Source organism: Pelodiscus sinensis, chromosome 1 (assembly GCF_052426305.1).
Source record: "Pelodiscus sinensis isolate ZL-2025 chromosome 1, ASM5242630v1, whole genome shotgun sequence".
Classification (NCBI taxonomy): Eukaryota; Metazoa; Chordata; order Testudines; family Trionychidae; genus Pelodiscus; species Pelodiscus sinensis.
The window spans coordinates 155,827,731-155,842,457 of NC_143052.1; the positions used below are offsets into that span (position 1 = coordinate 155,827,731).

Below are 14,727 nucleotides of genomic sequence, written 5' to 3' on the forward strand. Positions count from 1 at the left end.
GCGCTCAGCTCCGCGGGGAGAGCTTGACGTGCATGGGGATTCTCTCCACCAACCCCAGTTAATGCACCCAGGCAATTGGTCCAGGCTGCAAGGGGCAAGAGCTCTGCTGCTTTCCAATGGAGCCATCTCCCCAGACTCAAAAGCCTCCTGATGTGGCTGCTGGGCGTGGACACTAAGGAAGCTGGGCCAGCCCCACTCTTCTGGCCTCCAAAGCCAGGAGATTTTCTTTAAAACAGTGCTGGGTCCTGCTTCTTTGCCTTCTGTCATTTGGACTAGGGATGTAAAACCCCGTTTAATTGATTAAGTGGCTCAACATACTGGCTGCGTCTAGACTGGCATGATTTTCCGTAAATGCTTTTAACGGAAAAGTTTTTCTGTTAAAAGCATTTGCGGAAAAGAGCGTCTAGATTGGCACGGACACTTTTCCGCAAAAGCACTTTTTGCAGAAAAGCGTCCATGCCAATCTAGACACGGTTTTGCACAAGAAAGCCCCAATTGCCATTTTCGCGATCGGGGCTTTTTTGCGCAAAACAATAGCGCGTTGTCTACACTGGCCCTCTTGCACAAAAGCATTTGCACTAGAGGGCTTTTGCCCGAACCGGAGCCGCATAGCATTTCCGCAAGAACACTGACAATCTTGCATGAGATTGTCAGTGTTCTTGCGGAAATTCAAGCGGCCAGTGTAGACAGCTGCCAAGTTTTTCCGCAAAAGCACCTGCTTTTGCGGAAAAACTTGCCAGTCTAGACGCAGCCACTGTGTAACCAATTAATCAATTAAAGAGGGGGACCGACCGGCAGGCAGAGGGAGGGAGGAGGAGTTGCTCCAGCCTATCTGCTGGAGCAGCCCCTGCCCACTAGAAACTTACTGGATTAGGGTTTTTTTTTAATTATTATTTAAATGAAAGCAGAAGTTCTCCTGAAACCATATGACTCCAGGAGCTGGGACTTTCAGGCAAATCCCAAATATCACAAAAAGTGTGATAAAAGCACAAGAGTTGGCAACCTTATGCAATGAGATTTCAGTCATACTGAGAGAGATCCTAAAAGGTGCTGAATGCATTCCCCACTTATTGAAGTCAAAGGGGACATTTTTCCCATCCTTAATTTTAACTCATATGAAATCAATGGGACTCCTTACATGATAAAAATGAAGCATATGACATATTGCCAACCACAGATATTTAAAACAAACATTTAGTCATCAACATTCATGAGATTGTCTTAAATAACAATAAATTGGGATGTTATTTGCCTTCTGGCTTTTGAGTCTTTTTGGTACACTCCGATTACATTATCAAACTGTTCTCTATAATCATGGAGTATGAAAACTGACTTTTTCTTTAAATGAGAGCTGTGATTCACCTGTGTGAACTAGCCAGAGCAGGAGAATTAAAGGAGGCACAGAGGTTCTGTGGTCTAGATTGCACATCGAGACACGTCAGACCATCCCCATATAGAGAGGTGCCTTTGGTGCTGTCCTTGACTTGTCAGGAGCACTCACCTGAAAAGATGAGGTTGTTGCTGGTGGTGTTGATTCTTCATGTTCAACAGAAGGGCTCAATGGAGGCAGCAAAGGGGGTTTGATCATTACTCCTGCTTTCTTATCTAAAACATTCAATGGAGGAAGAAAAACCTTTGTAGTTGAGGAGGAGGAAGAGGAGAAAGACATTTGCTTTTCTGGAGCTCTTAATGGAGGGAATGGAGCAGTTGCCATTGATGATGATGATGGTGATTGCTTGCCTGATGCTCTCAGGGGTGGGAGATGACTGTTGCTCATTGATGGTGATGGTACTTGCCTGCTTGGAGGTCTGACTGGGGAGAGTGGAAAATTTGCCATTGCTACCTCTGTTTGTTCTTCTGGAGCACTCACCTGAGAGTAAATAGGAAAGTTTGTTTTGTTATTATTTTTTGCTCAGTTGCACTAAGCATTTTTCACCCTGCAGGTAACTTGTTGGCTTTCTTTATAGATGGGAGAGAAATAAGATTAGGCTTGTCAGATGTTTTCACCAAAAATCACAAACATAGCAGGAAAAAAACTTGATTGAGCAAAAAAAAAAAAAAAACCACCCCTACCCCCCAGAAAAATGGGGAAAAGTTTTTTTTTTTTTTTTTTTACCGAACAGGGGCCAGAAATAACGGACTGTCTGGGTGAAAACTGGACACTTGGTAACCCTAAATAAGATACTTTAAAGAACTTTGATTATTATTCCAAACAAAAGTGTCAGTGATTATAAACATCACATGTTAAGGTTGCAGAGTGAAACACTTGAAAGTCAGATGATGCCAAAATGAAGGTTGCACATGCAACTGTTATTCTGCCCCCTTGTTCTGAGGCATGATGACACTATTTGACATGATCACCCGACAGGATATTACCCCTCTCTGTTTTCCCCCTGAGCAGATTGCAGTAACCATTGCTGTTTTTTTTTCTCTCCATTTTTTCTTTCCTATCAAAATGCTGACCAATATACTTTTGTTTGTCTTTTCTTTAGAGCAGGAGTGGGGAACCTAAGGCCCAGGAGAACCTCCCCAGCACTGGGGAGCTCATGCTGAAGAGGGATGGGTTTTTGTTGTTGTTTTTCATTTGTGTGCAAACCCCTGCCTGATTTTTCTGTGGGCCAGAGTCCCTGACCCCAAAGAAGTTTCCCCACACCTGCTTTAGAGAGCCCATAGACAAGAAAACTGGATTCATTCACTGAAAAGCAGTCAGTTCCCCCTTAGAAGCTGGCATAAAACACGGTGAAACAAGTGTAAGCAAGGTCTGAAGGAATGCTTCCATCACAGCTAGCTGGAATGGGAGCGAAACCCTGGATGTAACTATGTAAATAAAGTTTGCTCCTGCATTGCTTAGATTTGTTAGCTATTCAGCAGATGGAACGGTATTTTGCTTATTGTAATAAACTTAATTTGTGACCCAACACCAACTATGTTTGTATTCAATGCTGGGATAGCTAAATTATTATTATTGATGTTTGTAGTTTTGTAGGAATACAGAAAAGCAGAACTGTGCTAAATTGTTCCAAATGAAAGGACTCTCGGTCAGCAGAAAGAATCTTGGTAAGCAGGAACTCGGGCAGGGGGAGGGAAGGTTATTCTGCTAAAAAGGAGGCTGTGTAGCCTCTCTTGCCTTGACTGGTTTGATCTGTCCATTCTCTCCCCTCCCTGCTATTCAAAGAACAGACCTAAATAGGCATCATCAAGAACCTTTCTTAAGTTAATTGTATCAGAGTTGTATTTCTTCTACCCTGCTTCCTAAGAGTTGAAATCACTGGGAGCTGAAATCATTTGAGACTGATGGGTAGAAGTCACAGCCAAACAGAGGATTGCCGTGGATGGTGGCTGACACTCAGCAGGGTGGTGTCAGAGAGATATGATGAGCGACCAGCAGGGCCGCAGTGGAGAGTTGCAATAAAAGCAGCCACACAACAAGTGGCCAGTAGGATGGCAGAGTAAAGGCGTAATGAGTGGCCAGCAGGGAAGTGGCAGAGAGCAATGAGCAGGTGGATGACACGTGAGCAGCAGAGGGAGTAATCTCTTTACCTCCTCACACTCAGGACGGGAGGTGAACTCTGTGGATGCACCTCTGAACTCTGGGTCTGATCTAACCAAGGGCTGCAACTCAGAGGGCGTGAGAAAAGGGTTGGGTATGTGAAGAGGACATTTAGATTGCTGGACTTAAGAACCTGATTGGAAAAGGACACTGCCCAACCTACTTGTGGTGAGATTATTACTCTCAGTTTTTGTTTATGAACTCTGTGGTGTTTTCCCAAATTAATGCCCCGTTACTACTTTGTGCCTGCGAGTGGGGAAGCATTGCCTCTCACAGGTGCCCAGGGGTAATGTGTGAATTTCCCAGGTTACAGGGTGGGGGTTCAAACTAGTTCTGTATTGGATAGATGGAGAGGAACCCCTAGATATTGAACCTGGCCCTGGCTGCTGCTGACTTCACCTGGCAGAAGGATTACACAAAGCTGCAAAAACAATGTTAGTTGCTAACTCATGGTGTGCTTGAGAAGCACAGAATTCACCCCTTGCATTCCCGCTCCTCAGTACATGCAGAGAGATACCTCTGGTATGCACAGAAGGATTTAGTCTGTTTTTTTGCCTTCCCACAATGAGAAATGCAGGTGCCCACTATATGGCCTCGTTTGCTGTTTCTATAACTCCCTTTGGTAGCTTATATTTGAAACATGGCTCAGGATTTTCCAGGTTTACTTGGATAACAGAGGACAGAATGTTCCATCTCATCCAAGGTTTCATCTGAATGGTGTCTCACTCTTTTGAACAAGACTGAACATTCTCTCTTCTCCTGCATTTGTGTGGGGTAAAACTATAAGACATCTGGCAACCCTGGTATAGGAGAAGATCATTAGTGCTTTTGACATTACTAAGCTATGCCCTACAACAGTGTCCATCTTGTGTTGCATAGCAATGTTATCTGTGTCAGTTTGTAGTGCTGCCTCGTCCAATGCATATTGAGGGATATTTGATTTCTGCATCAACTGGGAATCAACAAACCTCGCTTGCAATTTCTCTGTCTCTGTTGGAGAGAAATTGAACATGTGCTAGTATCTGCCAGCAAAATGCTCATTATTATATACACATTCTTATTTTGAACCAGTGTCTTACCTGAATTATTCTTACCTATGTTTACACTGGCACTGTCTACAGAAAATCCAACACAGTTATCCCATGGCATCTCATATGATGTCATTCTCCCATCAATTTTGGAAAAAGATTTCTTTCCTGTGGCTGAATAAATGCCACTAGTGAGGCATAAGTCAAGTAAGTGTATTGTCACAAGATGTTTCTGGTTATCAGAAATCTTCACTGTCAAACAATTCATTTTGTCTAACTCTGTGTTGTTAGAACCATCAACAGAAAGAGAAAGGGCTTTAATCTCCATTTGCCTCACAAGACATGCTTGGAAACAGGGAGCAATGGCACTATTCTATGTACATTTTGACTCAGTTCTCATAGATGCACAATATTGAGCAATCTGGCTGCCAGGAAAGCTATCTTTAAACAGGTAACTCAGGCGGTCTGCAGTTGCAAGAGGTAAAATTGAATATTTTACTGAAGTGAAATATAAATATGGGAAATTAATAGGCAATTAAAATAATTCACACAATATAATCAAACTTTCACAAGCATTAATAATACACAAGTGGATATTTTAAGTGATATAATTATTGCAAGTTTGAGTCTGTATAGCTTTGTATAATATACTATAGTCTAATACAGGTTGAACCTTTCTGGTCTGAGACTCTCCTGTCCAGCAACATCCATTGTCCAGCAGGACTGACAAGAAATCTGGTGGCAGAGGGATGTATTTAACTCTCATCAGCACACACTGAAATCTATACATAAAACAGAAAATCTTGGACCCATTCAAAAATTAATTAATAAAAACAAACCTTTCTTGAAACAGAATTTCTGACAAAGTACTAAGAATAAATTATTGTACCACTGGAAAAATAAGTCTCCATGATTATATTTGAGGAACTCATGGGCTCTGAAGAGGGTTAATAATAATAATAATACAAATAACACGAATAAAATAAATTAATAATACATTAATAACAGAAATTATTATTTTTAAACATATTTGACTTACTTTATCAGTAAGGGGATTCACCATAAATGCAAAAGGAATTTGTGGCTGTAAGACACTGCTCTGCTGTTTCTGTATTTCACTTTCCAGATGATAAGATATATTTTTCTCCTTGCTGGCTGCAGGACAGCTCTCAGCAACACAGTGTACATTTAAATAAAAAAAGAAATCTTGCCTGCTACTTAGACAATGAAGGGTCATGAACTTGTCCAGTGTGGTTCAAATCTTGAACTGTGTTTTGCAGAACCTGCAAACTTTCTATCAAGTCCTACTCATTTTTTTGTCACCTTCGGGTATTCACACACTATTCCTATCCCCAGCATTGCCTCCTCTCTGCTCTCCTTGGGTCTGTCTACACTACCACCCTAGTTCGAACTAGGGGGGTAATGTAGTCAACCGGAGTTGCAAATGAAGCCCGGGATTTGAATTTCCTGGGCTTCATTTGCATGTTGCCGGACGCCACCATTTTTAAATGTCCGCTAGTTCGGACTCCGTGCCCCGTGGCTACACGCGGCATGAACTAGGTAGTTCGGACCAGGCTTCCTATACTGAACTACCTGTACTCCTCGTTCCACGAACTAGCGGACATTTAAAAATGGCAGCACCCGGCAACATGCAAATGAAGCCCGGGAAATTCAAATCCCGGGCTTCATTTGCAACTCCGGTTGACTACATTACCACCCTAGTTCGAACTAGGGTGGTAGTGTAGACATACCCCTTCATAGGAGGGCCTGTAGTCTCCATGGTTACCACAGTACACAAGCTTGAAAAGCAGCTTTCCAAGCTCTAACCCCTGTACAGAGGCCCCAGATGTATTGTTGTCTCTTTCAGCATACAAATAAAAATATTTTAAATTTTTATATATTTGCACAAAACGAATGAGATAAGCTTAAGGCTGTGTGTGAGACTGAGACAGCATGCTCATGAGGGAGAATTGACATTTTCTGCTAAGGTTTGAGGGGGTTTGATTTTTTTTTTCCAACAGCTAATAGGCCCCATCAATACGAGGCCAAAAGGCACTGCAGCCAATTGTTGGTTAGATACGCACTAACTCCTTGGGCCTGTAGCACCATAGAAAAAAAGAAGTGGGTGCTTAGTGTTGTATATTGGGTTGTAGATATAGATCTTGTTGTTATAGTAACTGAGTTAGGTCACTGGGGTCAGCCCAGCTAGTTTGGGTTTGTTCTAGTTAGTTCTGTGCTATGCAATAAAATGGACACTTGCAACTACTCAAGCTCTCTGCATTTCCACTGATTTCTTCCTATACTGTGAAACTCCCCATCGCGTAACACTTAGCACCCACTGGCAGCCAGCTTCCCCTCACTCAGCTCCTTCCATCTGTTAGTGGCTCCATCAATCAACTGTTCCACAGTGTGCAGGAGGTTGGGCAGGAGATGGAGGAGTGGGGAAGGGGGTCAGAACTGAGCAGGAAGCGGCAGGGCAGGGGTGGGGTTTGGGAGAAGGGATGGGGTGCAAGGACGGAGTTTCGGAAGGGAGCGGGGCAGCATCCATGGACTCCGAGACGTGGCTAGCTTTTCATCCCATTTACCGTATGCTAAGAGAGTGAGGGGACAGTACTTGCATTCTGTGCATTCCTCTCACACCTGGCGGGTGAGCTCCCTTCACGAGCCAGGTGTGAGAGGCAAGCTTGGATTGCAAGCACTTCCCCCTCAGTCCCTGATAGCTGCATCCCAGAGCACACAGCTGCTTCCCCCCCACCCTCCCAAAATTCCATCCTTGGTGGGGTGGGGGCAAGGCCTTGTGTGGAGGGTGGGAGCTCCACTCTCAGGGCTCAGAGGAAGCCACTTGTGGTTAGTTGCCATGATCAAATGCCTTTGGAATGCTTTGCATCCACACGGTGAATGTGTAGTCTACAATAACCCACATTTAGGGGGAGAGGCACAGATGTTGCAATGCATTCCTCTGGTCCCTCAAACTTTATCTCAAAATACATTGCCTTTCTTTTCTATCTAAGGCCCCCATCCCCATAATATCTGAGCACTTCTGTGAGAGGAGGGCCTGAAGAGAGGAGGGCCTGGCATCACAGGAGTCAAAGAAAGCCTTTTGGCCCTGTTAGCCCAGCCCCGCTTTACCAGTAGCCAGTGCCAAGCCTGGAAGCAGGATAAAAGGAAGGAGCCCTAGGGGCTGACAAGCAAGGAGACAGGAGCACGGTTCTGTAGTTTTCAGGACTGGAGCCAAAGCCTAAGCCTGTACACTTGCCTAGTCACAGGAGCAAGTGAACCTCCAACCCCAGCTTCTGGGGCAAAAGTGGGGAACCTACTTGGAGCCCTCACTGAGGGAGGGGAAATTTGGACTCTTGGGGACATACCCCAAACTTAAGGACTGTACTCAGATAATAGGCTGAAATTCCTAGGCCTGGGGCACCAGCAGTAGGGATCTGCACCCCTCTTCTGCCAGCTAAATCTGGGACCTAACCACATGGTTATCCCGCTGGTAGGGAGACCCGGCCACAACCTCGTAATCTTTAACACATTTATCCTCACAACACCCATACAACATAGAGAGGAGCTATTATCACCATAGTACAGGCAGGGAAATGAGGCACTAACAGGTTGAGTAACTAGGGTTGCCAGGTGTCCGGTATTCTACCAGACAGTCCAGTTTTTGGGCCCTCTGTCCAGTAAAAAAATCTAGACATGTGCAATGTCCGGTATTTCCTGGTTTTCCAGCTGGATGCCGGATGGAAGCCTTGCAGGGGTGGGGGAGTGGCTAGGAAACGGGGCGTGATTGGCGCTGGGAGCCCTGGCTGCGTCTGACGCCGTGGGGAGCAGGAGAAGCCCTCTCCCCACTCCTGAGCGTGTGGTGGAGCTGCAGCCAGACTTACTCGCGCTTCTCCATACCACGTGCGGGACTGACAGCACCTTGGGATCTGCACATGCCCAGGTCAGTCCCGTCGCCCTCTTCCCCCGACCCTTCCCGACCAGCTCCGCTGCCCCTGACCCCCTCCTGGTCACCCCTGCTTCCTGCCGGCCAGTTCTCCTCCTCCCGATCTCCCCTGGCCAGCTGCACTGCCCTGACCCCTCCTTCATCTCCCTGGGCCAGCCGCGCTGCTCCCACCAGCCCCCCGTCTGATCAAGTGTGTCTGGTATTTTTTCTAAACCTACCTGGTAACCCTATGAGTAACTTGCTCAAAGCCACCCAGGTTGTCTGTAGTGGAGCAGTGAATTGAATCCTGGCCTTCTAAATCCCAGTTAGTGCCCTAACCAGTGGACCATCTAGGCACTCTGACTCAGAGTCTCACAGCATTCTCTGCTGCTAGTATCCCACTGGATAATTCCACAGGCCATCTCCATTGCCCTGTGTCTTGTGCAGCCCTTTGCACCAGTCCAAAGAGACCATAGCATTCTATCAAAGCAGAACGGGAGCCTGTGTTTTAAATCCACCCTATGCTCAGTCTGAGCACACAAAGGTTAAGGCAAGGAAGAACTAGGCCCAGAGGGCCTAGCAATTCTTCTGTCCCATCTGGGGAGGAGCATTGGCCCTCAAACAATTCTGTTGCCTCAGAAATCCTTTTAGTAGCACTTGACACCCCTTTACAAGAATGTATTCCTATATGCACCTCTAGCACCAGTGTACCCTAATCTAGCCCCGATGGTAGAAAATGAAGTGGTCTTGGTGAAAGGCAACTGATCTGGCCTTAAAATGCTAAGATTCTGCAAACTAATATTGTTCCTAGTTGGTTAACATTGGTCACCCACAAAAGATGATGAGAAGGTTTCTGAGAAAAGTTCTGTGTCCTGCCATGCAGGGCATATTATTAAATACTAGCAGGAAGAGCAGAGCCAAAAGTTATTTCACAGAGTCAGTTAAGCTTCAATAAACAGCTGTGCCAGTTTCTGGCCACTGTCAATATATCCATTCGCCTTCTTCAAATTACAAGCCTGTTTCATATCAGTGTGCACCTTCCGGGCATGTTTTTGTGGGCAACTCTGCATTGTTATTGACAGTTGATGCACTCAGCAGCAATGAATATTAATTAGGCCACACATTTTTCCTTGCCACCCTCTAGGCTGTGTGACATTGGGCATTTCTGTAATGGAAAGATTAAAAGAAACCTCATTTAAAATAGATTACTGGGTATTGGCGTATATGTAAGCAGTGCCTAGGGCTGCATCTGGTTGGGTTTTTGGTTTTTGTTGTTGCTGTTGTTAATTTGGCAGTGAATGTTTGAAACTACAGTCCCTTTCCTTCTTGTTGACAGTTCAGTGTGGGACTATCTGCTTGGCAGTCCAGTCCAGCGTACATCTGATCTGTCTGGTTGGGAGCTCCCCCCAGTTTGGAGTATCTGTACATGGAATATGAAGAGGATGATGACATTTCCTTTGCAAAATGGATGAGCAGCTTCTGGGGCCACAGCGTGATTGATGAGAAAGAGGGTAGAGGCCACAGCAAACGCCAGACGCGATCCTTTAGTGAAAGGAGAGCCTCCCTTCCAGTAAGAAGTGTGTGTGTGCACGTGTGCATGTGTGTTGTGAGGGCTGGGAGGGTAAGTGCCACATGAAAGGTGTGATCCTGAGCTACTGTGGCTGTGGTACACATTTTGCTGAGCAAATGCACTTCCCGTGGGCTACATTGGAAGGTGTGGGTGCTCAGCATCTCTCAGCATCAAGCTCCCAATACCTTTTTAATGAAAGCAAGTAAGCCAACTTCATGCCAGAAATATAATGAAAATGTCACGAGGCTGGACAAGCAAAATGTTTTCACTCCGTAAGAGCTTAAGCCATAGGAGAGACTCAGAAGATATAGATGGGCTGTGCGTACAGCATTAGGGAGTACGTATATTTAATTATTTATTTAATGGGGATAAAGGGAGAGTGAGAGGGGTTTAGAGTTATTTCCTGATGGTTTGGGTTCTGGGAGGAAGGATTAGGTTATCTTGGAACTCTGAACCAGCTATTATATGTATCCTTTGCTGTTTAAGATTGATTTTAATGTAACTTTTTACTTGGAGTGCTATAGAAAAAAAATGACTAATTATTTGTTAGAAAATGCATCATAGAAAAGCAGCCCAGGATTAAGCCCCATGTAGAAGGAGTTTCCAAGAAGGTTTTTATCCAGGACCACCCTATTTCACTGCTTTTTCCTGTCCATCTCATGTTGTTCTTGTAATAACCAAACCTGTTCTTCTTGCTTGGGCAAAAATCCTATTGAATTCATTGGGAACGTTGCCTGAATAAGCAGTGCCGAATTGCAATCTCCCTCCCAAAAAAGGACAGTAATTTCTTAAACATTGTAGTATCAATAGTGGGGGCTGAAACAGATAAGCAGACAAGATAAACAGGGAATAAGTGGCTGGGGGGGGAGGGATTAATTAATTGGCTTGGGGTGAAGCGAGAGGGGAAGAGAGTTTGGGGAGGGGAGAGACTGAGGCAGAAACCCAAAAGTCTCTTCAACTCTCCTGGGCTGCAAAGGGGGAGGGTAAGGGGCTGACTGCATGGGATAGGTGGGAGAAAGAGGGGGTGGGTGGGTGCTGACATCTGTGCCGTGAGGTGGAGGCAGGGGGCAGTTTGTTTAGGGGTGTCCTGACTCACTTGTAGGGTTGCCAGGTGTCCGGTTTTGAATGGGACAGTCCAGTATTTGAGCTTTCTGTTTGGGAAACAAATTGAGAAAATATAAATGAGAAAATAGAAATGTCTGATATTTTCTAAATAAGATGTAATGTAGATTGTGATGTCATGTCAAGTGTGTCCAGTATTTTTGTTGAAACCATCTGGCAACCCTTGTCACTTGCTGCAGTCCTTGCTGTCTGTCTGGGTTGGAGAGAGGGAGGAAAACAGGCTGCCTGGTGGGTTTGTGTGCCAGGAGGATATTTGCATGATTACATTTCAAACAAAGTTTACATAGGTATTAATGACTTAAAATAAGAAAGAAGAAGATTATTTTAGCTGCAACACTCCAAAAAATTCTGAACTTAATGATTTTTTAAATCATGTGTTACTAATTAATACATAGTAAATTGTATTGCATTAAGGCCATAGCTTTGCTATGTGGTAGAGTTCTGGCACTTATGAGTCAGAAATAGTAATTAGCAGGTCTGATGCTAGTTGTTTTGTAGGATGAAACCTTATTTGCAAGCTCTTTGAAACATGCATCATGTAGCAGAGAGTGGGTCAGAGCGTCTCTAAGCCCCTACCCTCTCTCCACCTCTATCCCCTCGTGGCCCCTACTGAGCCGCTCCCCTCACAGTCACCAGCAGCCCTCTACGGGGAAAGTTCCTTTTTAACTTCTCCTCCGTCCACCGCCTCGCATCCGGGTCGCTTGTCCCACTGGGAAGGTCTTGGCTTCCTGCCGCCCAATCCATCCCTTGGGCTACTTCCGTTCCGCCGGCTGGGGTGGAGTTCTCTCTGCCTGCTGGGGTGAGAGCACAACCAGCTCCTGCTTCCCCCCCCCCCCCCGTCCTGCCGTCCGCCCTACCTTTTGTATCCCCAGCACTGCGTAACGCGGCATCCCTGAACAGGGGACGGCTGGCCACCTTGGGGTCCTGATACCCACAGATTCAGGCTGGGGCGCCCCTGCGCATGCGCGGTTGGCTGGTGACTTGTCGCTCGGCGCGCTGACCTCAGCTGCAACTGGGCGGCTTCTAGTGTGGGGGTCTGGTCCCCCATCACTCATATGTCTACTAACCCTGAAGCCATGTGTTTATTTGTTCTGGGGTTTCAACTCTTCCTTAAATGGAAGAAGGCTAACTCTCTACCTTTGTACAGCAACCTTTGTATTTACTAAGGGTACCTCACAGCAACTAGACACAGGAATCTTATTTTAATATATTTTTGTCCACACATATGGACTGCTTTACACACACACACACACACACACACACACACACACACACACACACACGTATGCGTGTGCATGTGCATGTGCTTTGTTTGTATTGGCGATGCACATCCACATAGTACCTCAATATTGGTGTTGCACATAAGAAAATTCAACCCACCCAAGGATAGAAAATGATAGAGGGAACACTGATCACCATCTTCTTCATAACAGCCCTTAACATATTTGAAGACTGTTATCAGGTGGGTCTTCTTTTCTCAAAACTAAACATGCCCAAGTGTTTTAACCCTTCCTTACAGATCAGGTTTCCTGGATTGCTGCTGCTGTCAAAATTACTGATACTTTTATCTATGATAGTGGTTTTCATCACACAGCCCAATCAACACACAGCTGTGGTCCACGTGATATCCTCAGGGCCATATAAGGAATATACATATTGTGTGGATGCAGCCCACGTAACAAATAGAGAGCTAGTATGTGGTCCACAATGGTAAATAGGGTGAGAACTATTGATCTATGGAGAAGCAAAATGAATGGATTGAAGCGTTGCCTATCACAACCCTGTTAAAGAATATAAACCTGCTTCTAGGCTCAAACCATTTTCAGGCTTTGAATGCTTGGTTATGAGGTTGTTCAAGGGAAAGAATCATGGATTCCCCAAGGGCAAGTCATGGCTGACCAATCTGATTAGCTTCTATGATGAGGTAACTGGCTCTGTGGACATGGGAAAGTCAGTGGATGTGATATATATTGACTTTAGCAAAGCTTATGATACGGTCTCCCACAATATACTTGCCAGCAAGTTAAGGAAGTATGGATTAGATAAATGGACGGTAACATGGATAGAAAGCTGGCTAGATTGTCAGGCTCAACAGGTAGTGATCAACAGCTCAATGTGTGGTTGGCAGTCAGTTTCAAGCAGTGTGCCCCAAGGATTGGTTCTAGGGCTGGTTTTGTTCAACATCTTTATTAATTACCTGGGTGAGGGGATGGATTGCACCCTCAGCAAGTTTGTGGATGACACTAAGCTAGCGGGAGAGGTAGATACGTTGGAGGGCAGGAATAGAGTCCAGAGTGACCTAGACACATTAAAGGATTGGGCCAAAAGAAATCTGATGAGGTTCAACAAGGACAAGAGCAGAGTCCTGCACTTGGAATGGAAGAATCACAAGTATTATTACAGGTTGGGGACCGACTGGCTAGCTAGCAGTTCAACAGAAAAGGACCTGGGGATTACAGTGGATGAGAAGCTGGATATGAGGCAACAGTGTGCCCTTGTAGCCAAGAAGGCTAATAGCATATTAGGGTGCATTAGAAGGAGCATTGACAGAAGATCTGGAGAAGTGATTATTCTCCTTTATTCTGCACTGGTAAGGCCACATCTGGAGTACTGCATCCCGTTCTGGGCCCCCCACTACAGAAAGGATGTGGATGCATTGGAGAGGGTCCAGTAGAGGGCAACCAAAATGATTAGGGGGCTGGAGCACATGAGCTCCAAGGAGAGGCTGAGGGATTTGGGCTTATTTAGTCTACAGAAGAGAAGAGTGAGGGGGGGATTTGATAGCAGCCTTCAACTTCCTGAAGGGAGGTTCTAAAGAGGATGGAGAGAAGCTGTTCTCAGTAGTGATGGATGGCAGAATGAGGAGCAATGGTCTTATGTTCTTATGTCTCAAGTTACAGTGGGGGAGGTCTAGGTTGGATATTAGGAAAAACTATTTCACTAGGAGAGTGGTGAAGCACTGGAATGGGTTACCTCGGGAGGTGGTAGAATCTCCATCCCTAGAGGTTTTTAAGTCCTGGCTTGAAAGAGCCCTGGCTGTGTTGATTTAGTTGGGATTGGTTCTGCTTTGGGCAGGGGGCTTGACTTGATGACCTCCTGAGGTCTCTTCCAGCTCTAGTATTCTATGAAACCCACTCACAAACTTTTGGCGGACTGGTAACACTGCATTTGCATATTCATTATATAAATAATGAATATGCAAACATGCAAATAAAGTATTGCTGGTCCGCAAAAAGCCCCAACTTTCAGAGCACCCCCAGTGCTAGTCTTAACCCCTAGAGCCCCCCCATCCCTCCATTACCCCCCCAGCACCACCCACAGACTCCAGGGTCCCCTGCACTCAGCCCCCGCCATGCCAGCCTCCTACCCTCAGATCCCTCAGTGCCAGCCACTCATCCCAAATGCCTCAGTGCCAGCCCCCTGCTCCTTAGAGCCCCCCACTACCAGACTCTCCCATTGCCAGCCTCCTGTTTCCAGAGCCTCACTGCACCCAACCCCCCGAGCACTCCCCATGTCATCCCCCAGTCTCCAATAC

The 14,727-nt window shown here is 45.7% G+C and overlaps 1 protein-coding gene and 1 long non-coding RNA gene across 4 annotated transcripts in view; one reads left to right on the plus strand and one right to left on the minus strand.

Annotated features, from left to right (window-relative positions):
- Window positions 1-478: 478 nt before the first annotated feature.
- The window catches only part of LNP1 (leukemia NUP98 fusion partner 1), a 33,276-nt gene continuing 19,027 nt past the window's right edge, over window positions 479-14,727 (plus strand). The window contains exons 1-3 of one of the 3 annotated variants that reach the window (XM_075915954.2): window positions 496-3,057; window positions 3,555-3,718; window positions 9,837-10,070. In XM_075915954.2, coding sequence (XP_075772069.2) covers window positions 9,927-10,070 — 144 coding nt within the window. In that variant the 5' untranslated portion in view covers window positions 496-3,057; window positions 3,555-3,718; window positions 9,837-9,926. Of the gene's footprint in view, window positions 3,719-9,836; window positions 10,071-14,727 lie in introns of all 3 variants that reach the window. The other 2 variants (XM_014577279.4, XM_006130688.5) reach the window with 2 other exon arrangements.
- The window catches only part of LOC149525657 (uncharacterized), a 35,021-nt gene continuing 22,028 nt past the window's right edge, over window positions 1,735-14,727 (minus strand). Inside the window, exon 3 of the long non-coding RNA XR_016348580.1 lies at window positions 1,735-1,870. This is a non-coding gene — a long non-coding RNA (uncharacterized LOC149525657). The remainder of the gene's footprint in view (window positions 1,871-14,727) is intronic.